Source organism: Squalius cephalus, assembly GCF_949319135.1.
Source record: "Squalius cephalus genome assembly, chromosome: 15".
NCBI classification, from domain to species: Eukaryota; Metazoa; Chordata; class Actinopteri; order Cypriniformes; family Leuciscidae; genus Squalius; species Squalius cephalus.
Genome location: NC_137136.1, coordinates 8,237,565 through 8,261,436, shown reverse-complemented (window position 1 = coordinate 8,261,436; position 23,872 = coordinate 8,237,565). Strand labels below are relative to the sequence as shown.

Below are 23,872 nucleotides of genomic sequence, written 5' to 3'. Positions count from 1 at the left end.
GCATTTGAAAACATGTTTCCAATTGTTATTACAATCGTTTCGCCACAGTTGTTTACAGCATAGACAGGCAAATTTGGCATTACTGATAAAAACAACACTGTATGGTACAAGTTCATTCACGTGATGTTAATAATTCACATCTATGATAAACATATAGCCTACATTAGATAAAAACATTTTAGAGTGTAAACTTGGATTATAGCTACAGTGCTACACTGATAAATGACAAATACTAAAAAAAAAAAAACATTACGTCCCATAGGGGTAGAACACAATAAAGGGGAAGACACAAATTATGAATTAAAAAAATAATTTATTGAAAACAATTGAATTTGTAAATTAGTTACACAAAATAACTAATATAACTACATACATATATATATATATACACTGTATATATATATATATACTGAATGTATATGTATATGTATATGTATAGGTGTCTATGTGTTTAAGAACCCTAGATTTGCCTCGATGACATTGCAGCTCGGAGGCGATGGCGAGCTGAAAGGCGTAAGCCAACAGAGGTGAACATACCCAAAATGCACCACAAGCCAAACAGGCTTGAAGGAGTGGCCCTTTTCAAGAGCATTGTGAACGTATGACATATACTTGTATTCATCTTAACTAATTTCACTTTTGATCACCCTACATTCCAACAGTTTCGCAGTTGTCCAGCTTGAGAGCCTATTCAGTTTGTACGATAACAGTAAGCCATAAAATAATTAATTAACTATCATGGACAATAACATATTTTATTGCGTTTTCAAAAGAGCTACATATTTGAATGTTGAAAACAAAAAGTGTTAAAATGGCTTTATATCATGCATAAAAACAAAAAAATAAATTAACAGACATGAAATAGTAAAAGTTTTTATATAATTGAGAAATTAGATTAGTCGTTATATAATGATTAAACTTTTGATTGGTTAACGATGTAAAAATGATTATCTAGTTTATCAAAGGTCAAATCACTGAAGTATAGGGCCTTTTTGTAGCAGACGGGCCTCATCTTGGAGCAACAGGGCACACTCTTCCAGGAGAAATCATTGTTGGCGTCCTTAGACACAGAAGCACACAAAGATTTCCAAGGGTTCTCTTGATGCCCATCGCCCCACTTCGTGTAGTTCACGCTGTATTCGCTGTTATTGCCGTTCTTCCAGGACCACTCTAATGTGAGCAGACTGCGCCGCAGCCCAATCCAGTACTTGGGACCGCCGTCTTTTTGCAGAAAGCTGGTCATCTCCCTTTGGGCCCTTGCGCTGCTTGGTGTGCTCAGCTGTAAAGTTGCATTTAAGCAGTAATCATGGGACTCGGGCCACGTCATGACATCAGTAGTGCTGTTATATAGTGCAGGATCTGCCATACAGCCATCACGATCTACGTGCATTCAAACATACAGTGACGTTTTCAGTAATCACTGGGAATTTTGATTTCATTCATACTTTAATGTAACTTCAAGTAGGATGATATATTAGTCAATTACTTTAAAACTCAATTTTGCTTTATTCATCTGTGCATAGATAGGAAAACTTGTGATGCATTTACATAAGAAAACAATAGGAGCACATTTTGTTTGTTTGTTTGAAGATTATCTGATTATATTTTCTATATGATGAAAGAAGACTGATTTTTACTGTCAAGCTCTAAAAATGTCTGTTTTGTTTTTAAAAGAACTTTATTATGCTCACCAAGAGTGCATTTATTTACATTTACGCATTTGGCAGACGATTTTATCCAAAGCAACTTATATTGCATTTCAAGGTACACATTTACATTCTTATCAGTTCTTGCTTTCCCTGGGAATCAAAACCCATGACCGCCAACGCGCTACTGTTTGAACTACAGGAAGGCCATTTGATTAAATACAGTAAAAACGTAAAATTGTGAAATATTATTGATATAAAATATATTTAAAATAACTGTCTTCTATTTGAAAATGTAATCTACTCCTGTGAGGGCAAAGCTGAATTTTCAGCATTTTCTCCAGTCTTCAGTGTCACATGATCCTTCAGAAATCATTGTAATATGCTGATTTGCTGCTCAAGAAACATTTCTTATTAATATTATCAATGTTGAAAACAGTTATGCTGCTTAATATTTTTGTGTAAACCATGATACATTTTGTTTTCAGGTTACTTATTTAAATAAAAAGTTTAAAAGAACATCATTCATTTTTTTAAGTCCCTTTTGATCAATTTAATGCATCCTTGCTGAATAAAAGTATTGATTTATTTCAAAAATAAAAATCTTACTAACCTCAAACTTTTGCACGGTTGTGTATAAAAGTAGTATTATTATACTGTGCATTGTAAATAAATAAATATATAAATATATATAAAACATATTGTGTCTGAATCCAGTTTCATGTCACGTGTCATTCAAACATCCAGATAGCATCCAGATTTTGCTGATCACTAAAGCGATCCAATCGCAAACCAATTCCTGATTTGATTAATAAAATAAAATAAAATTCTTTCTTCAGAATTACGTAACATTTCAGAAGTCAAATAGGTTGTAAAAAAAAAAACATTTCAAAGTGACTCTAATCAGTCAAAGTCATGATCACACATTCACTCTAGAATAAGAAAGGTATCACTTTACCTGGATCTTCATTTAAGATCACAGCTGGGCCTCCGTAAGGAATTCCACTCTCCATTCTCTCAAACATGTACACTCCGATCCTGGAGGCTGGATGCCAGATGATATGCGTGCCACTAAGCGACACTGTTACCGAAGAGTAGTTTGAATTGGCAACGGTTTTCCAGTCAGTGGATGAAAGCAAACCGGCGTCTACATACACATCACCTCTACTGGCTGTTTCGGCTATGATCAAGGCCTCAGCTCCTGTTGAGTTCATCTGCAGCAGGTAACAGGCAGCAAACATGCTCTCTGGCATGAGTTCTAAGACGAGGCCTGGACTGATAAGCCTGATGGACACATAGTTTGATGCAGTGATGAGCTGAGGTCCACTTTTGAGGTACGGGAAGGTAATTAGATCTGAAGGATTTGAGGCTTGAATCGCTATATTCTGACTTCTGAGCATGACATCCGTTGTGGATGTCACTTGCAGCCAAGTTGAATTCAGGTTCTTCACCGACGGCACAACAAAAGTCCGACCCCACAGATTTTCGGGGAGAACGTGGTTCATCACCATGTTGCAATCACACCGGGTAGTTTCAGCGCACGGATGGGTCAACAGCACAGCCACGGTGTTCCTAGAGTACACTTTAATCTCTGACCCGTTGGTTTGGAACTGGTAAAGTTCGTACGGGCTGAGCGTAAAGTTAAAGGCTTGTTGAGCATTCATGCCAACTGTTTGGATGGAGATAACGTTCATGATGTTCCCAGCATTGATAATGATGCATCTCCAGTTGTCCAGAGCTAACAGTTCCTCTGTGTTGTACAAGGACGCCAGCATCTGATTGTAATTGATGAAGGGGATTGAATACAGCTTTCCGAGATTCTTTACAGGTTGAACGAAATTAGACTGCACGCTGTCGCCTCGCTGACTGATCCAAAGAACCACGATCAATTTGCTGCTACTGATTCTGACGGAATAAAAGGAGCGTGTGAACCGATATTGCTCGACATACTTGGGAAAATGTACAACTTTAGTCTGCCCAGATTGTAGCTTTTCATTATATACGTTTGTGTGGTTGATGGTGATCGAGACGGTGGTGTCGCTGTAGAAAGCAGTAATTTGGAGCGTGTTGGAGGACTCTTGTGGATGGTAGTTGGCAATATTCTCCGGGAATGCCGTGATGAAGTCTTTTCCATAGCTCTCCACTGACAGCCCTGTCAAATCGTCAGTTTAGAGTTCATTATTTTTACACAGAGTATAGATGATATAACATTCCCACAACTACAATTTCCTTCAATTCTGGATTTCCTACAATCACTCTGCACTCATTTACACTCTTACATAATAAAATCATTTAAACTCAAATCAATATTTCATGCCCTTTTATTTGCTTATTTGTTAATCAGCCGTATTACAAGTAGGAGAATGTACTGTAACTGTCAGATGGTTTAATAGCAAAATAAACTCAAACACGGTGAAGACCTGGCTATCTTCTTAATGACCATCTAATTACACACTCTTAAAAATAAAGGTTCTCTATTGGCATTGATGGTTCAAATAACTAACTAATTTCCATATTAACTAATATGGAAAAAAGCTTAATCAGTAAGTAATTTCAAATTTAGGACTAAGATAGTTCCTTATCAGGAAATCAATAACTGCTAAATGAGATTCAACTCACTTCAACTTCAACTATCAACAAACTCTGAAAAATGATAAAGAATTACCAATGAATTACTAATCACAACATTATTGTGTGTCTGAGACTTAATCAATCATCTTTTTTACACTGAATATAGTCATAAAATGCATCACCTAGTCACTACTAGTAATCTGGACCATTATTTTAAAGTAAAAAAAGATAACTAGTAGTTATTGAAGTGTGACTAGTAACACTTAAGTATTTAGTGATGCATTTTACGACCACATTGAGAGTAAAAAAAGACTATTGCTCACATCTCAGACACGTTAATGTTGACTAGTAATTAATTAGTCATTCTTTATAATATGTCATAGTTAGTTATTAGTTCTTATTGATGCTAATCTCATTCAGTAATTATTTATTACCTAATGAGGAACTATCTCAGTCCTAAATGCAATATTACTTAAATATTAGTTCATCTTGTTTATTACATATTAATATGCTGAAGTGTTAATGTAGTACTACTTATTTGTCCTACTTTGTATCTACTTTGAACATAAATGTGTAAAAATGTGAGAGATGGTTTACCCTGGCAAACCAGTGACATGAAGAGAAGATGAGACAGCATCACCGTTACTCCGTGGTTCTCAGCTGATTTGAGCAGCTACTGGTGTTATATCGGACAAATCTGACAATCAAGAGGAAAAATAATGATGAGAGTTAATTACACAAAATGTGAAATAACAAAACATACAAGATTTCGCTGGGAATGTGATTAAAATAGAGAGATGAGCACTGTAGAAGCTGTGCAGCTGACTTTAAGGAAATATTTCTACCTGAACTGACCTTAAAAATCAGGTTGAACCAGTCATATTAAATAACATATTTGACTTATATTGAATCTATACTGAATAAAACTGTGTAATGTAGACGTTACATTGATGAAAAGCTTTAAGTGATATAAAAGTGCACTGTAAAAAAGCTAAAGCTAAAATTTCATTAACTTAAAAAAATGAGTTCAGTCTTGATTAACTTTTGAAAAAGTTGAAAATTGCTTAACATATTTTGACGAGTTAAAGCAATGTAGTTACATATGTTGACATAACTTAATGATTCAAACTGAATCTTAATGAAAACTTAATGAAAAACTTCTTGATTCAAACTGTTCTTAAATTTATGATTGAAATACAGACAGAAAGTTCATAAGCATGCCTATGTAAGTTCAGTATTAATATCTAACATTCTGTTATGTCATACAGTATCAAACAAGACTTACCTGATGCTTCAAGGCCTCAGTTCTTCCACTCTCTGAGCAAAAGAATCTTCATTTGTGTGTTTATCCAGCAACACAGACACATTTTACATTCAAAACACATTTAGTGTCGCCACATTAGTTTGCATAATGAGCTGCTGACATAGAGCTATTTGTCATATAACATGCTGTCATCACTCAGTTTCTCAATGTCATTAAAGGCTAAATGATGCATGCACTAGGTTTGAGGTCTGAATGCTCATGTTTATTGAAATTCTACAACTTCCTAGACATGTATACAAATATGACATACAAACATGATGATGCTCTGTGGAAATGTTTTTTAAAGTCACCATGAAATCAGTTTACAATTCTTGTTTTAAAATTTAAATATTGCAGTATTTATTACAAATTACTTCCGTGCACACATCATTATTTCTTAAAATTCATGTAATCTTTTGTCAAAATAACTTTGCAGTGTCATCTCTTCTCTGATGATGTGTACTGACGTGAGGGCGGGGCAACCTGTCACTCACATGAGATCACGGCAATAGCAAACCACAACCATCCAATCAATTCCCCATGGACAAAATCAAGCTCCGCCCTACATTTTTATTATTAGAGAAGCCATTTCACTTACAATTGGGAACAAAAGACTATCATAACTTATGTTTCATGTCAACTTTGTACCTTGAAATCTGTTAACGAATGTCTTTTTTTTTAAGTATACATCTATATACTGGAAATACGAAGTGCTGATAACTACATATAAATCCATGTTCCTAGATAAAGTGTGAACATTGTACATAATATCTATACATACATTATTCATGGTTATAAAGGCAATGGGAACTTCCTGGAGGTATTTGTGACCAAATAACCACATGTCTACATACTGTATATGTGATCTAGCATCTTTAATCTGTTCTATTTACTAGCATTAAATATAACTATTTTGGAAGTTTAAGTAGATTTGTATATTAACAATATGGCATTTAATTTTTTGTGCTGGACAGTTTTTACTATGCATTTCCTTTAGCATTACTATTAGAATTATTGGCGTTCTCATTTGAGGGTAAATCCAGAGAAAAGTAATGAGTACTTGAGTAGCAGATAGACTTCAACTGAGCACAGCAGGGCACACTTTTCCAATTGAAACCTGTGCTTGAATTTGGGAATACTGAAGCGCACATGCCCTCCACAGCAGCACGTGGCTCCCCGGTTCCCCAATGCGTGTATGTCATATTATGAACTTCCTTACCCTTCTGCTGATACCACTCTAATGTGAGCAGACTACGGCGCAGTCCGATCCAGAGCCTCTCATTTAAACCTTCACTATTCAGAAAGTCGACCATCTCCATTTGCTCCGCTTTATTGCTCGGACTGAAAAGCTCGTCACTTATGAGCATACAGTGTTGATGGGATTCAGGCCAGGTTTGAGGTGTTAAGATGATGTTGAACTTAGGAGGGATCACTCCACAGCCAACAGGGTCTAAATGCAGACAAACACAACACTCATGTCTGTAAGTATGTAAGCAGTACAGGCTTAGCATACATAGGCTAGTTGTCACACTCAGTAACTAAAAGGTTTAAAGACAAAAATCCATTTTTCTTTAGTTAGTGCTTTTGCAAGTTGGTTTCAAATACTTTGTTCAAAACTGTCATAATTAGTATCATTTCTGTGATTTTACCTCTCCAGATTCAAATATCATCATATTGTATACAGAAAAAAAACACGTAGTATACATTCAGGAAAGTGTTAACTATGGCAGATTTGAAACAAAAGATTTAACTTTGCTCTTAGTTTGGACAAAAGTGTATAAACAGTTTATAAATAGTATTATAATTTTAATTTTATAATTTCATATTTTATCATTTAAAATTTCTGTTAGAAAAACAATGTTTGATTTTTTTGTATGTCAACATATACATATTTGTTGTTTCACAAATTGTTTAAAGTTTGCTGAAAAATGTATTAATAATGGGAGGTTTGGGTCAACATGTGTTAAGTTAACTGTATCTTTTTTTTACCTGTGCAATAATAGTTAAAAAATAACAAGACAGAACTGACTTAAAGGGTTAGTTCAACCAAAAATGAAAATTCTGTCAGTAATTACTCACCCTCATGTTGTTCCAACCCCGTAAGACTTTAGCTCATCTTCAGAACACAAATTAAGATATCTTTTCATTTTTGGGTGAACTAACCCTTTAATAAATAAATAAATAAAATAAATATAAATAAGCCGGACATAGTAGTAGTGCGACAACTAGCCCCATTTCAACATACTTAAAGGGACAGTTCACCCAAAAATGAAAATTCTGTCATTATTTACTTGCCTTCATTTTATTCCGAACCTATATGATTTTCTTCTGTGGAAGACAACAGAAATATATTTTGAAGAACTGTTTTTGCCCTTACAATGAAAGTCAATGGGGTCCAAAACAACATACCTTGACTTGAGGGAAAGTAATGACAGAATTTTCATTTTTGGATGAACTATCTCTTTAACCTTTAAAGCATTTCATACTTTGTGTTGATGTTAGAAGAATACAATACGCAATACAAAAATAACAATAATGAGCGTACCCATCAATAAATAGGTTTCTTACCTGGGTTTGCGCTTAAAGATATAGCTGGGCCTCCATACAGAGTTGCGCTCATCTCAAACACGTACACGGCAATCTTTGTGGACGGATGCCAAATGACATGCGTGTCATCAAGAGACACTAATACAGACGAGTACTCTGAATCGCTGATAGTGCTCCATTTAGTGGATGAAAGCAAATCACCATCTACATACACACTATCCCTGTATTCCGTTTCTGCTATAACTAAGGCCGTGGCACTTATCAAGTTGACAGGCACTACTAGGTAGCATGCAGAGAACCTGGATAGTGGGATCGGTTCAACGATGAAGCCTGGACTGACAAGCCTGAGGGAAGCAGGATCAGAAGTGTTGATGAACTGAGATCCTAACTGCAAAGATGGGAGAGACAGGAGTTTTGAGGAATAGGCTTCAAAAGTACCCGATTGTATATTCCCGCCAGTGGCAGTGATATTCGTTGAGGACGTCAGATGAAGCCAAACGTTCAGTACTCCGGGTACAGCGAAGCTGCTATCCCACAGAGTGTCGGGATAAAGTTGGTTCACCACCATGTTGCATCTGCATCCTGAGATCTCTTCACATGGATGGGTCAGCATCACAGCTACTTTATAATCAGATTTAACTGCAATTTCTGTCCCGTCGGTTTGGAGCTGAAGTACGGCGTACGGATCAAGAATGGAAATAATGTTTCTAGGCTTTTTTACAATTGTGATTAAATTACTCACATCTTCTCCATTGATAATGACCAGCCTGTAGGAGCTGTATCTCTTGCTTGTATTTCTTGTCGACTGAAAGAAAGTATTTATCATCATGCTGTAATTCAGTGCGGGGATGGAATAAAACGTGCCGAGATTCTTCATAGGCTGAACGACATTAGTTTGTACACTATCTCCTCGCTGACTGATCGACTGCACCACGATGCACTCCGTGCTGCTGATTTTGACGGTCTGAAGAGTTTGAACGAAACTGTATTCCTCAATACCTAGTGGCAGGGTCACCGTTACAGGCTTTCCAGCTGGCAGTGTGTCCTGGTATGTCCAGGTACTATCTGAGATGGAGACTGTCACCACGGTGTCGGCATGGACGGCGGTGATATTGAGAGCATTCACTGGATTAACTGGATAGTAAAAGGCTATGTTCTCTGGAAATGCTGTGATGAAGTTTAGCCCAAGGCTGTCCCATGACTGGCCTGTCAAATCAAGAGTTATTAATATCAGGAACATGTCAAATGAACATGCCTTTTATTAGGCTTCAAGAGGATAAAATGACACACTGCTTACCTTGACCAAGCATTGCCGTGATCAGAAGAATAGTCAGCATGACTTCGGTCCTGATTTTAGTCAGTGATCTGAAAGAGCATGTGACCCATGTCTCGGTATTATGACTTTGCAATATAATTTACACCATTTTACACTGCTTGCTTTGTAAGGTCATCAATCAATGATGTAAGAGTTACAGGTGCACTTGTTTTCACTTCAGCATATATAACTATTTGCTACACTGTAAAAAAATAAGGTGTTCTTAGAAATAGGAAAAATGAAGGCAACGTTTTGAATGATTATTTTTTCTGCATTTACTCAACTTAAACTATCAACTTTAAATCTGCCATCACTATGACAATTAAATGTATAATGTTATTTTAAAATGTAACTTAAAAGGATTTATTCAAATTGCTCTCTTTATTTGTTTTAAATTATGTAATTAATCTAATGGAATGTACAAAGCGCACAGACAGTCGACAGACCATTAAAAACACATTAACTCACGCAGATGTCAACACTTGATGCATAAAGCTCTACAAGTCACTGGTCATTTTAAGCAGACAAATACAAATTTTAAATGTAAATAACACAATACTATTGTCGTTAGATTTTCTTTTAGTTATACAACAATTTTTTCAAGATTCACGAAGAAGCACTTTCATGAATGAGAATGAACTAATAAATATCCTCCTTCATTATAAAATAGGCAAACAGTTGCCTATTACCCCTAACCCAATCATAATATCACAAAAATACTAAAGCATCATGTTGCTGTTTCTACTTCAGTTATTTTCTAAAATTCTTACCAGTTTTATTAAAGTACAACCCCCCAAAAGTACACATTCCACAGGACGTTGTCTTTCTTAATTGGCCTTATGACCATTATACACCCCTAAAATCTATCAGTAAGCTTCTCATAGATATTCTTACCTGATCATCACAACTTTCTCACTGAACCGAATCGCATCCGTGTCGTGTTTCATTTATAGCAAAGCATATTTGTCATTCAAAATGCATGCTCTTTGAACTGCTTTGCATAAACTGCCTCAAACTGCCTAATAGGAGATAAACATATTAGACGACATGAGGCAGCCATTTTCGTTTTTGCTAATGAAAAGCAGAGAACTGCAGCCGCACAATCTGTTGATTTTATATGTTCTATAAAACATCGCAGTGTTGTTCTGATTCTGAAAGTCACAGTTCACAAACTTGCCAACTTATCCTAAATGTGCTAACGTTGTTGTAGGGGAGACCGGGGACAGTTGCAACAGGGTTGCAACATGTAATTTTTCAACAAGCTAGAGTGATGACACCCCCACCGTAATGCATTAATTTGTCACTTCACATTTCTCTAAAACAAAACAAGCTGCGGCCTGTCATATCTCTTAGATCAGGGGTGTAACTGCAACTGCAATGTGTTTTGCACAGCAACAGGGTGATGATTCATGCGATAGATAGATAGATAGATAGATAGATTCAAAACACTCACTATTAAGATTTTTATAAATGTTTTGTGGCTATAGTAACATAAAAATAGTAGCCTAACAGAGATAGCCTTCTTTTAATAAAAAATAGCATGGTATGAATATCCATGTATGTTATGTTACTTTTTAGGCCTATTTAAAATACAAAACGTTCAGGATTATTAACAAAACGACTCTTGGGTGTTTTTTACCACACAACAGAGATTGACTAATCTGATTTGTTTGGTAGAATTATTAGTGTTTTTGTAGGCTATATAAAGCCTATGTTGACATGTTTGAAGTATCTATGGCATCCTCGTGATGATTATGATGCTGCAGCCGCCAAGTTTCGATTTTCGATTCCAAACGTCATACGGTTAAGTTTCGGTTTCTTGTCTGTTTATATAATACGATCTGCGTATTATTCAGATAACGTTAGGCTTAAAGGAAGCTACAGACGCCTCACACACTCCTCAACATTCGGTAAGTTATTTTCAATTAGTACTTTAAGATTATTTCTACTGCTTATTTGTATTACTGTCGAATTGTATTCCGACCAAATCAAGAACAATATTTAACTTTTGATATAAGAGAAATTATGAAGTTGATTATTTATTTTGGAAAAACGCTCCATGCCTGTAAACATTTTGCATGCCATTATCGTGACGGTTAAAGGAAAAGAGATAAAACTAAGAAATAACATTTTATATAATGAAAATGTTGTAGAATAATAAATATTCTACATCATTTTCATTATATAAAATGTTATTTCTTAGTTTTATCTCTTTTCCTTTAACACACAAAAATTGTTATATAACTAAAAGAAAATCTAACGACAATAGTATTGTGTTATTTACATTTAAAATTTGTATTTGTCTGCTTAAAATGACCAGTGACTTGTAGTGCTTTATGCATCAATTTCATAATACGCTGATATTAAATAGGGGTGAATTCATGTTCATTGGGACACCTTTTCCCCAGTTATCTCAATGGCAAAAAAAGTATGCATTCATTTATTGTAGCCTATCTCAATAATTAGAAAATTATTCATGTTTTCCCAGCTCAAGTAAAAAACAAAATTGCTGAAAGTTGGTGACTACTGTTTGTCAACATGGGAGTCCAAGGATTGAAGACATTCATTGAAAGCAGCAAGAGAAATTATTTAAGGACCTGTGCTTTTAGAGACAAACGACTAATAATCGATGGATGTAACTTATATTATTTGCTGTACTTTAACTGCAATCTGGATCAGATCCATGGAGGAGACTATGATGCTTTTGAGGAGCTGATCACACAGTTCTTTGAGAACCTCGCAGCCTGTGACATTAGCCCTTACGTTGTACTTGATGGCGGCGACGACCACACAGACAAAAAATTTTACACTATCTTGAAACGAAAACAGCAGAAAATAAATATGGCCTATGCCCTGTCTATGGGGAAGAGAGGGAGAGTCCTTCCTTTGCTCATTAACAATGTGTTAAGACAGCTCCTTCATAAGCTCAAGGTACCAATGGTTCAGTGTCTTGAAGAGGCTGATTGGGAAATTGCTGCCTTGGCTGAAGAGTGGAATTGTCCTGTTTTGTCCAACGACAGTGACTTCTATATATTCAACCTCAGAGGGGGAGTCCTGCCAATCTCACATTTCGAGTGGAAAAAAGTGAGAGTGGACAAATGGACAAACAAAAAATTCATCAAAGTCAAACACTTCACTTTGGAAAAATTCTGTGTATCTTTCAAAATGAATGCTGATCTTCTCCCAATCTTCGCTTCCATCTTAGGCAATGATTATGTGAAGTTACATAATATCAAGTACCCGAATTGGGAGGAGTACTCGGTAAACGGCACGGAAAATGCTCGTATTGACGGGATGCTTAACTGGTTATCCCAGTTTCAAGGGCCGGAAGAAGCTATAAGTGCCTTGCTGAAATTTACAGACAAAGGAAAAGTCATAGTCCAAAAAGCACTTTGGAAAGGAATCAAAGAGTACAAGCTCATCTCTGGCTCTCTTGCCAAGTTCTTCTACTCAAATGTGCTTCCACAGTCAGCTTTGACAGGTCCTCTGCAAGTTCTACCTAAATGGACCTTGAGGCCTCTACTTGAGGGGAGGATGAGCTCCTCTGTTATCAATGTACTGGTACACCAAAGGGTTTTCTTGACACCCCAGGTTGAAAATTTCCAACTCCCTTGTAGCAGTGAAATCTCTCGTCCCATACGCCAGGTGATTTACGGGTTACTGTTGTTGGGAGGAAAACAGACAGCAAATAAACAAGCGTTAGCCGTTAAAGCAGTCACTGGCACAAGCAAGCGCTATGTAGAGGAATACGGGAGACAACACATAACACTAAGCAATCAGAAGGTTGAAGCCATACAGACCAAGGTGATGGAAGAACTTCAGCTGGAAACATTAGACAAGGTAATAAAGATGTCTTAGCACTGTTTTCAAGTGAAATGAAACTGTTTGTTTTACAGTGTTTGTCTTTCTAATGATTCTAGGAACCACATGACGTGCGACTTCAGGTGTTCCTTGACACTTTGGGTGTGTCGTCCGCAATGTTTAGAGGGATCCCACGTGCTCTACAGCTGCAAATGTTTGTGACACGTTACTGGCTTGTAAATGCGCAACCTCAGCCGTGCCAAGTGCATCTTTGGGGGCTGCTACTGGGAATGGTCAATGGAAAGCTGAGCAGTACGACTAAAACAGAAACCGGTATTGACATTATCATACATCATCATTCTGTTAGATGTTATTTTTTATAGCATGCAATAAAGTAATAAAGCAACCTCTGGCACATATGCCACCATTGTCATGCAAAAAGGTGATATGGTGTAATGATTAGCTAAATGTCATGGGCAAAATGGCGAAACATTGTTGAGGTTTTCTGAAATGTGTGTTGAGCCAGTTCATAACATTTTGGAAAAAAGAATGTCAAAACATGTTCATTTTTTATTTCTTTTTTTGGTTTTGGGGTTTAGACATGCTGTTGAGACTTAAACTACAAACTGGTCGAGGAAGGATCTATTTGGAGGATGAAGCAGCTCATCTATACAGCCAGTGGCAGTCGTGCCTGAGGTGGTCTCTCAATCTCAATCGTTTACTGTTGGATCCGCTATCTGAACCAGAGTGTGCACGGTACAACATCCTTTACTACTCCTAAACCATCCTTTTTTGATAATATTTATCCTTTTGATCTCCATTTTTACAAATCCCTGGTTCCTGATTGCCGATCCCATTCCTCTCTCTAACCTTTGCTTTCCTGTCTGATTTCTTCACAATAGACCATAACAAGGCCCAAAATATAACTTAATAATATAATACACAAGTTCTATATATAGAACAAGTTTTATATATATATATATATATAACTTGTTCTATATATAGAACTTGTGTATTATATTTTTACGTTATATTTTGGGCCTTGTTATGGTCTATGGTCCCCAAACCATATATGACTATTTACATCTTAGAAGAGTCCACTAGCTTTGTTGGAAATGAATACTAAGTGTGTTCTGGTGTTGTTTAGCTTGTACCGAGGAACACTGGTGCACCAGGTTGTTGGAGAGCTCAGGAGAGGCATCGCTCTGGAGTCTCTGCTGATGAGGGGCTCAAGCGCTGAACAACTCTTCAAACAGCTGAAGGATGCAATCGTGAGCTTAGTGGGTGAAGACTTCATCAAGAAAATGAAAACTGGGCTCGAGAACAGAGATGCTGGGAAAACACAGAGTGGCTACAAAGACCAGAATCAGCCTATAGATGATCTGAGCAGTTTCTTTGAACATCTGATGGATGGGGATATTGATGACAATGAAGATGATGATCTCAATGGGTGGAATAAGGCCAAGGGTCACAAGACGGAGATCCCTGACTGTTTGTACACTGCCCGTACCAGACACAAGACTAAAGTTCGCAATGTTAATAATCCCTCCAAGAAATATGAGAGGATATGCTTTCTATAGTAAAAACAAACAAAAAATCATTAGTTTGCAGTAATGCACTTACAATGGAAAAGGGCAAGGCATTGCACCAGAATGAATGTTAAAATGATATGTCCACTGTATGATATCAGAATCACGTCATGCACAATCCTATTTTTGCTATCCTGTATTATTTACTGCATGACTTTGCTTTTCTGATTTAAATTATAATTACTTTATAAGATATTTGTATTTAGCTGTTGGACATTGGTATCAATAAGGATACATTCTATTTACCAGAGTATTTTAAGGAACATATTTAAAAACATGAAACTTTTTAATTGAAGTATTAAATTATTTTTCCATTTTAATCTTTCTTTTGTAATAACTTTACAGATTTCTGTTTTACCACATAAATGTATGAACTTGCAACTTAAATAATCAGATTAGTCAGTGATCAACTTCAGATACAGATTTTATTTGTAATTTGTAAAAAATTGTATTGTACAATTGTGTTCTGAAATGACCACAACAGATTACTGGTTTCAGCTGTGCAAACCACAATAAAATAAATACAATCTCAAAAAATAAAAATAAAAAACGCTTTTTACCTATCACCCTTCATTTAATTTTGTTTATACTGTTTATTATCAGTGTATTACATTGTTTTGTTTTCAAATCTAGAGCGATGCTAGAAAACAGAATGGGCATTAAAGAAATTGCACAATGTGGCCATAAAGAACCACTATCTGCAACACAGAGGAGAGATGAGATCACACACTGTAAAAACTCAAGTGCATCATATTTCCATGTCCCACAGAAACAAGATACAGAGTTGGCAGATGGGAATAATTCAATGCTGGTGGGCTGCACTGAGGTGTTTCGACATGGGGTTAGTGTTAGTCTAACATTTCTGTACAGCCAACATGAGCACCCATTTAACCAACTACATCATTAAGCATTCACCTAACCAAGCACCAAGCTGGTGAGAATATAAATAACACTATAGATAAAAGCCAAAGTAAGGTGAAAAAGGCAAAATCTATCTTCAGATGGCCCAGATACCAGTGTATTAACATAAGGAAAGTAATAATATAGTACTGAAAATATGTAAATACAGAGGAACTGATAAGTAATTGTACAAGCCAGTTGTATTAACCATCAGTCTAATATAAAGGGAAAAGAACTTTTAGTGCATGTACCTTGAAGGTCGTCATAAGGTGGGACCCTGTAATCTCGTAATGCCATCATATTGTGGGATCCTGTATCTTCAACAGACTCAAAACAGGGCCGGTTGCAAGGAGTTCAATTTGGTAACATTTTTCTAAGTAAATGATGTGATGGTTTGGCACATCACGTACGCATTAATTCACACCCACAGTCTCATCATGACCCAAAACAAGTGGTCCGTTCCACCAAACACTGGAACACTCATGGTTTAAGAGGACAAAAGCTTTTTCCAACAGAAAATAAATGATTTTTCAAGCATAATTTAGATTAATTTTAGAATCTGGAATGCAGAAAGGCATTATCCACATTGTTCCACAAACCTCTAACCAGAAATGTTTAAACAATAGATTTAGAAAGCACAAAATCCTTTTAATAATAATAATAATAATAATAATAATAATACATCCCTTAAATCATGAAATCAAAACAGCCACTGTATGGACAGATACAGCATCTCATAAATAAAGTTCACCCAGATGCTATGGGAAGTAGTACAGTCATAAAGCAGCACACCAAAGTATCTCCTTCGGCAAGGGCGCACGTCAGATTGCTCCAAAATCAGCCCCTGGTCATGACCTTCAAAAAGGAACTGCACATACAGGTCGGGCCTGAATGATCACTCTGGATTGTTTCGTACGGTATGAGACCGGCCCGAGCGACATGCTAAACCACATGCCGCAGCCCCACCCACCATCTCCTGCACGGGACACAATGTGTGTCATACATCATGGAAATCCTCAGTGTCTGCCATTTTTTCTCCACCTCTGAGTCGCTCTAATTTCTTTATAACTTCCGATACCACACAGACAGAGGACGTGAGGCCCAGCAGGAACAGCAGATCTGCACGGAGAGGACGGTGCATATATCAGTGAACATGTTACGTGAAATATCCTAAACACAATAAGTGCCGGTACTCAAATAAATTAACAATTAAATACACAGAAAAATTGGTGTTCAATATTAACATAATACGCCAATAAATTTTTTTCATTAGAATTAAGAATGATTTTTTTATTAGCTGAACATATTGAGTCAAAATTTAAAATATGAAAATTAACATTTTGAGAATTAATATTTGGGGCCAGATTTACTAACAGCTTGCGCCAGGGCAAACCCTCTTTTGGCATTAAAAAACTACAGTCAGGATTTAATAAAGACATGCAGTGAAAAGAGCTGATAGTGCTGAAAAGGCATGGACATTATTTTTGTGGTTGACTTTACTGCATACGCATTTCCCTATTGGAGTAGGAGTTTCCCTTTCAGACACTTAAATTTATGGGAGGAAAGTATAACTGAATCATGTAAGGTGATTAACTAAGGTTTCCGCTAGTCAATTTACTAGTGTTTGCACCATTATTTACTGCCCAAAAAAACAGAGGCTAATTTGTGCTGCTCTTGATAGCTTGCATTGGTCATTATGGAAATGATCCGGCTGCGTCTGTGTTCTTTCATTTTCACTTCGTCAGTAGATCACATGCAGAACTTTCCATTCCCATCTTCGCTTTTTTGGAATTGCGCTCTCACGCTAATCTGCCCTTTAGTAAATCTGGCCCTTTATATTAAACTTGTGGATTTTTGAATGCTGCAATCATTAATGTGAACATGATAATCATGTTCTCTAGGACAGGGCTATTTACCACTAAAACCAAGTTTAAGAAAAAGTACAACTTTTTTTTTTAAACTGAAATAAAAATAAAGATAATTAGAAATTAACTAATAAAAATGACAAAACAACTAAAAATGGACAATCACAACAAAACGACTAAAAGTTAAACTAAAACTGAAAATATAATGAAATGAAAGTTAATTCAAAATACTACTATAATAGCGTATAAATAATACTAAAAGAACAAAAAGTTCTAGAATAATTCGAGAATGTTCCAATGAGCATCTTGAAATTCAATGGAAGCAAGAACATCTGACAGAGTTTGCATGATCAATGTCACATATTTCCTTATTAGAGAACTAGAAATAGCACAGAATCAATTTCTTCTGTATTTTACATATTTTTTTGGGCTCCACTGCGTGAGATAAGAAAAATGTGGTGTACTATGGTTTCCTGTATTTTTATGTTCGCATACCTAAAATGCTGAGACTCTCTGTTTGAAAGACCTTCTGTAGTGGAGGGAAGTATATGACCAGGAGTTGGCCCATGATGGAGCCCAGCACAGCATAGCAGAACATCCTGTTACTGCATAAGCCCATCTCGTGCACCATCCGTGTCTGCAGGATGACAAAAACAGTGAAGAGAGACCTCTAATGATGTACTGGCATAAAATCCAGGCCTTAAAGACACCAAAGCGCACACTGCCATTTTGAACTTTTTGAACAACATGACTCGTATTCCCTACAGCAGGTGGCAGTGTTTAGGATTCTGCTCACCACACATTCTTAATACATCCCATGAGAAAGTAAACCAGAAACATGCTTGTGCATTTTATTGATTTTTGATGTTGCTTATACCTGTGATCGAGAACTGAGAGCGTTGAACATATCGAAGAACACAAAACAGGTAAACGTCATGGTGGTGTCCCGTGGGGTGATCTCGTTGTCACGCAGCTAAAAACAAAAAAAACAAAAAAATATTTATTAGACTGAAGGGAGGTGGTGGGAGAAAAATCAAATAAAAATCAAGGACATGCTTTTGTGGTTCCTTGAAAAGCTTTTAGCATTGTTCCTGTAGCTTTCAGGAGACAATTATTTCATCAGGTTTAATGTACTTCATTTTCCAAAGCCGTTTCGATGCTACTTACCCAGAGAAAAACAGTACTTAATCATTTTACAGCTCTTGTTTAAAGTGTTGCAACCCAATTAAAAGCTAGGAAAGGTAATTGCACTCCTGTACCAAGGCTCCAAATTAATTCTCAAGTAGACGGGCAAAAAAACACCACAAAGGTAATATAGAAAAAGCATTGCATGATGCCTTTAACAAACACAAGTCACAGTGTTAACAAATCGTTTAGTCATTTACCTAATGCCCTGTTTTGAATATAAATGGAACACAAATGAAAAACAAAGCAGAACACAAATGATGTGCAGGGAGGCCTTCATCAGCTGAATACTGCCTACCTCTCTCCAGAACACAAACAGAGTGCCGCAAACGATGATGAAGGACGACACGAGGATTTTCACTATCAGACTGCGCGTGATGATGCTGTCTCGGACATTCCGCGGGGGTTTCCTGATCACGTCCCGATCAACAGGCTCCACTCCCAAACTAGAAAAAGATTTAAAGTTCATTCTTATTCGGACTATCAATATTCTTGCACCAAAAATAGTTTTCCTGACCAATGGTGGTGATAAATCTGTTTGTAATCAATTTATTACCTCTGGGCTGGCGGCCCATCCATGATGATGTTGATCCAGAGGATTTGCATGGCATTCAGAGGGTTGGGGAAATTCATAAGTGTTGCCAGGGAGATGAGAGTAAGGGCAGCAATGCTCCTAAAGAAAGTGAGCACAAAGATTTAGAGATTACTTTATCATTATTCATAACCTGGATCGTCTCAAGTATTATACACACAAGAAAAAAATTATTGTATAGTACAAGTAAAAGTAATAAACGTAAAATTAATACAAAAATATAAAGAATAGATAATATATACATTTAAATGTTTATATATAATCACATATAAATAATAAAATATAAAAAAGAAATGAATAATTCTGTTCATCAAGGATTTCAAATAAATTCGGTTCTTTTGAACTTTCTATTTCTATAACTTTATTAACATTATTAACAAGAAAAAAGTTTTTTTGACAACCAAATCAGCATAATAGAATGATTTCTGGAGGATCATGTGACACTAGCTATGTTTCCATTCCATTTTTTATGTGCATTTTGAAGTATCGCATCAGGAACAAGTGATGGAAACAGCAAAATTCAGGGGGAAAAATCCCTTAATTCACAAAAAAGTTTGTACGCTCGCTTGAGGTGGTTTTTGAAGGTTACTAGGTTACCAATACCGCCGTCATCCGCTCGAACAACTTAATAGAAACACACCTAATTCGCAGTTGTTGTTTTTTCTTTTTTTTGCAAATTTTGAAAAGATTTGCTTCACGTTTGGATGGAAACTTAGCTTCTGAAGCTAATGATGCTGAAAATTCAGCTTTAAAATAAATTTTTTATTTATATTATATAAATATGCCAACTCACGTGCTCAGCTGAAAGCGCACAAAGTTCTTAATGTTGTTGTAAATCCCTTTCCCTTCTTCAATGGCAGACCTAGAGTGAGAAACAAAGGCTTGAGGACATGTGTAAATGCATCAGATGTCACATCAACAGTCCGCAAGATTCTGATAAAGCCACAAAAAAACAAAACAAGAAACCATATGCTCACAAGATGGTTTGAAAGTCATCGTCTACGAGGATCATGTCTGCTGCCTCTTTGCAGACATCAGTGCCGGTCTGACCCATAGCCACACCAATGTCTGCTGCCTTCAGAGCCACTGCGTCATTAACACCGTCTCCCGTCATAGCCACAACTGCACCGATGTTCTGTAAGGACTGAAGCCAGAAAAACAGGTTAATAAACATGGCCATATGCGGAGTACAATCACAAACAATCTGTTTGGTGCACTCACCTTAACTATCTTTAACTTGTGTCTAGGGCTGGCTCTGTAGAATACCGCTATCTGTGGAGACAGGTAACATATTCATTTCATGCTGCTTCTTAGGGCCGGTTCACACAGAACCCGTTTTTGCTGTTAAAAACGTGAGACATCATGTCAGTGGAACGAAGAAAAAAAAAAGTGTTTTAACTTTTAACTTGAGAGGCAAATTTTTAAAACGCTCATCCGTCTAGCACGTGTTTACATTGAAAAAAAAGTAGAACAATAGTGCAGTGGAATGGAAAAGACCAAAAGGCTGCTCTTATTTGTATCAGCTAATGTACAATGCTCAAGACTGTTCAACACTTGTGGATTTGAAACCCATTCAAAACTATGCTGTGGATCTTTTGGATCGTAGTGCTGAGAGGAAGCTTGGAGTGTGTTAAGGCATGTTCATACCCTGGACACTATCTGAGAGAGATGCTGGATGTCCATCTGGTCGACTTCATCTCCAGACAGAGATTGAGAACCTTTGGCATAGAGACCCAGTCGACTTGCTGTGGTGAAGATAGGCAATAGAATAAATGTATGCGAGTAGAGTGTCATATTGAATATTCATGATATATTCACGATGGCTTTGCTGATGTTGCAAAATTAATTATTTGAAATGCTTTCTACTTGGCCATTAAGTCTACTTAAATTAGTTCCTCCTAGTCTTGCTACTCATAAGAATGACAATATACGTGTGTGTGTGTGTGTGTGTGTGTGTATAATAACAAAAATACATATTGTGCATATATTTATTTAAAAATAAGCATATTCAGAATGTTTAATGTCAGAACTAAAAAGTAAAAATCTATAAAGGCATCTTTTATTTTTACACTTGATTCAAACTTGTGACTTCAAACTCAAAAACAAAGGCATTAGAGTTAGTAAGTACAAAATCTATTTCCAAGAATCACTACTTTCATGAATTGATGCAAAACTGTGATTCAACAACTTGTTTGCATTATTACCAAAATTTTTTTGTAATGTATTCAAATGGTTTAGTAAACATATTGTTTATACTAATAATATATTAATGTTAATATTTAATTGTTTGTCACTACATTGCTGTGTCTATAAAATGATTAAATATTCTTCTAAATGTTCATTTACAGGAATTTTTTTTTTTTTACTTTTTAGTTCTGACATTAAAGGGTTAATTCACCCAAAAATGAAAATTCTGTCATTAATTATTCACCCTCATGTCATTCTAAACCCGTAAGACTTTCGTTTATCTTCGGAACACAAATGAAGATATTTTTTATGAAATCTGAGAGCTTTCTGTCCCTCCACTGACAGAATAAACGCCTAAATTTAATCTGTACATCATATAAAGTGATCGGGTCTCTTCAGAAAATTTGGACTAAATCACTCAATTCATAGGGATTACTTTTACAATGTCTTTATGAACTTTTTGAAGAGTCAAAGTGGTAGTTGCATAGCTGTCAATGGAGGGCTCAAATATTTCATTAAAGAGATCTACATTTGTGTTCCAAGTTGAACAAAAGTCTTAATGGGTTTGGAACGACAGGAGGGTTTAGTAATTAATGAAATAATTTTCATTTTTGGGTGAACTATCCCTTTAAACATTCTAAGTCTACTCATAAGAGAGAGAGAGAGAGAGAGAGAGAGAGAGAGAGAGAGAGAGAGAGAGAGAGAGAGAGAGAGAGAGAGAGAGAGAGAGAGAGAGAGAGAGAGAGAGAGAATATTGTCAAAAGGCTGAAAAAATATCTAATTTGGTAGCTATATTTTGATGTTTATAATTGTTGAAGATGTAGAGAGACACCGCTGAGACAGAATAGGAATAACATGGTTGAATGTCATACCAATTGACACTGCAGTCTCTTTAGAATCCCCTGTGATCATCTTCACTGCCACTCCAGAGCTGATGAGAGTCACCACAGCCTCTTTCACTCCAGCTCTGGGAGGGTCGATGATGCCCACTAGCCCCAGGAAGGTAAGAGCGCCCATCTCAGATCCAGAAGCAAACGCCAGCACTGCCAGAGGACAGATGAAGAGCATCAGCTTCTGCCAAAACCTGCTTGATCTCAATATTATTACTGTGTCCTCCATGAAATGTCTTTAATTAAAGGAAGCTAATAGAGAGGAATGTCAATAAGTGAAAGCACTTCTCCTGCGTCCTCTGAGACAACTCTATCTTATCAAAACAAGCCAAATGATAAGCAGGCCAGCTGTAAGATGGAAAAAAGCCTCGCCAGGGAGCAACTAAGGAGACACTATAAGAGTTGACACAAAGAGCATGCGTGTCATTTCAAAGTTATGTGTGATTTGATAATGGCAGGAAAGCTGTTTGACATTAAGCCACAGTTCGGAAAACCAAAGGAGCTGAACTTTTCAGGAATGCTCTTAAGAATCATATAAGCTGTGACTGAAGTTTAAAGCATCCTTAAAGAATAAATGTATTCATTTCTTTAAAAAAAACAAAAACAAAAAACAATCTTACTGATCTTAAACTTTCAAGCGGTACCAGTGTAACAAGTGCTGTACCTCTGAGACCCGCAGTGCCCATATAGCTCTTCTGCTGCTGGTAGAGTTCTCTCTGCTGGTGAGTCAGAGGCAGAGTGACACCTTTACTGTTGTAGGAAGTACAGAAGCGGATGATCTGCTCATAGGCGCCCTTCACAAAGAACATGGCAGGCTTATCCTGTTATTTAAATCAGATGTAAGGAAAGATATAATTAGTTTCGTATAACCAGACTTTTGACTACAGAATAACTTTGTAGCTTATTCAGAGCAAGTACTGCCCAGTTAGAAAGGAAAGGGCTGTGTAATTTATATGTAAAGTGACCACCCTTTTAACATTTAAGGCCCTGATATACTTCAAGCTAAAACGAAGAATGAACTGATGTGACATCTTTTCGAACAAAATCAGGCCAAAATTAACTTTGTTTAAAGTTCGTTTTAGGAGTTCGAAACAGCTTGCCAAAGCGAACTCTCCGGAAAAGTTTGTTACAGCTGGTAAAAATTTACATATTCATCTAACCGTCGCACTCAGCAGTGTGGGTGGCGTCAGATGCTTAGTGCTTACTAACAGTATATCGCTGCTCAAGTATTTCAAACATCAGTTTACACTTTTACACTAGGCGAATAATGAAAAAGACATTTCCATGAGTATATCAGGGCCTTGAAGGGGTCACCACCATATTAACAGAACAACATGCAATAAAATGGTAGCTCATTTAAATGATTACTTAAGTCTTCCGAGAATGGTCCTACACACAAACCAGATAAAACGATTGATTGAAGACTCTATGATCAGAATTGATTAATTAAGTTCCGACAAATTCCCTTTAAGGCAAGTCAT

General features: G+C 36.5%; 4 protein-coding genes across 4 annotated transcripts in view; 1 reads left to right on the top strand and 3 right to left on the bottom strand.

Moving 5' to 3' along the window:
- Positions 1–741: 741 nt before the first annotated feature.
- Positions 742–4,918, bottom strand: LOC307172191 (IgGFc-binding protein). Its single transcript, XM_079894321.1, has 3 exons — positions 4,815–4,918; positions 2,605–3,798; positions 742–1,380 (listed from the first exon to the last, which is right to left on the bottom strand). Exons 1-3 carry the CDS (start codon positions 4,852–4,854, stop codon positions 914–916), a joined length of 1,701 nt encoding a protein of 566 aa, XP_079750447.1. The 5' UTR covers positions 4,855–4,918; the 3' UTR covers positions 742–913.
- An 806-nt stretch (positions 4,919–5,724) lies between these two features.
- LOC307171888 (IgGFc-binding protein) lies at positions 5,725–10,579 on the bottom strand. Its single transcript, XM_079893823.1, has 4 exons — positions 10,277–10,579; positions 9,365–9,432; positions 8,089–9,273; positions 5,725–6,970 (listed from the first exon to the last, which is right to left on the bottom strand). The coding sequence occupies exons 1-4, from the start codon at positions 10,327–10,329 to the stop codon at positions 6,501–6,503; spliced, it is 1,776 nt and encodes a 591-aa protein (XP_079749949.1). The 5' UTR covers positions 10,330–10,579; the 3' UTR covers positions 5,725–6,500.
- A 601-nt stretch (positions 10,580–11,180) lies between these two features.
- On the top strand, positions 11,181–15,337 carry aste1a (asteroid homolog 1a). The gene is made up of 5 exons (XM_079893758.1): positions 11,181–11,292; positions 11,871–13,222; positions 13,303–13,516; positions 13,783–13,939; positions 14,331–15,337. Exons 2-5 carry the CDS (start codon positions 11,921–11,923, stop codon positions 14,761–14,763), a joined length of 2,106 nt encoding a protein of 701 aa, XP_079749884.1. The 5' UTR covers positions 11,181–11,292; positions 11,871–11,920; the 3' UTR covers positions 14,764–15,337.
- Positions 15,337–23,872, bottom strand: part of atp2c1 (ATPase secretory pathway Ca2+ transporting 1) — a 35,463-nt gene continuing 26,927 nt past the window's right edge. The window contains exons 17-27 of the mRNA XM_079893756.1: positions 23,056–23,212; positions 22,374–22,544; positions 20,962–21,059; positions 20,536–20,586; positions 20,292–20,458; positions 20,108–20,176; positions 19,279–19,395; positions 19,021–19,168; positions 18,415–18,510; positions 18,033–18,174; positions 15,337–16,791 (exon numbers count right to left, since the gene is read on the bottom strand). Coding sequence (XP_079749882.1) covers positions 16,670–16,791; positions 18,033–18,174; positions 18,415–18,510; positions 19,021–19,168; positions 19,279–19,395; positions 20,108–20,176; positions 20,292–20,458; positions 20,536–20,586; positions 20,962–21,059; positions 22,374–22,544; positions 23,056–23,212 — 1,338 coding nt within the window. The 3' untranslated portion in view covers positions 15,337–16,669. The remainder of the gene's footprint in view (positions 16,792–18,032; positions 18,175–18,414; positions 18,511–19,020; positions 19,169–19,278; positions 19,396–20,107; positions 20,177–20,291; positions 20,459–20,535; positions 20,587–20,961; positions 21,060–22,373; positions 22,545–23,055; positions 23,213–23,872) is intronic.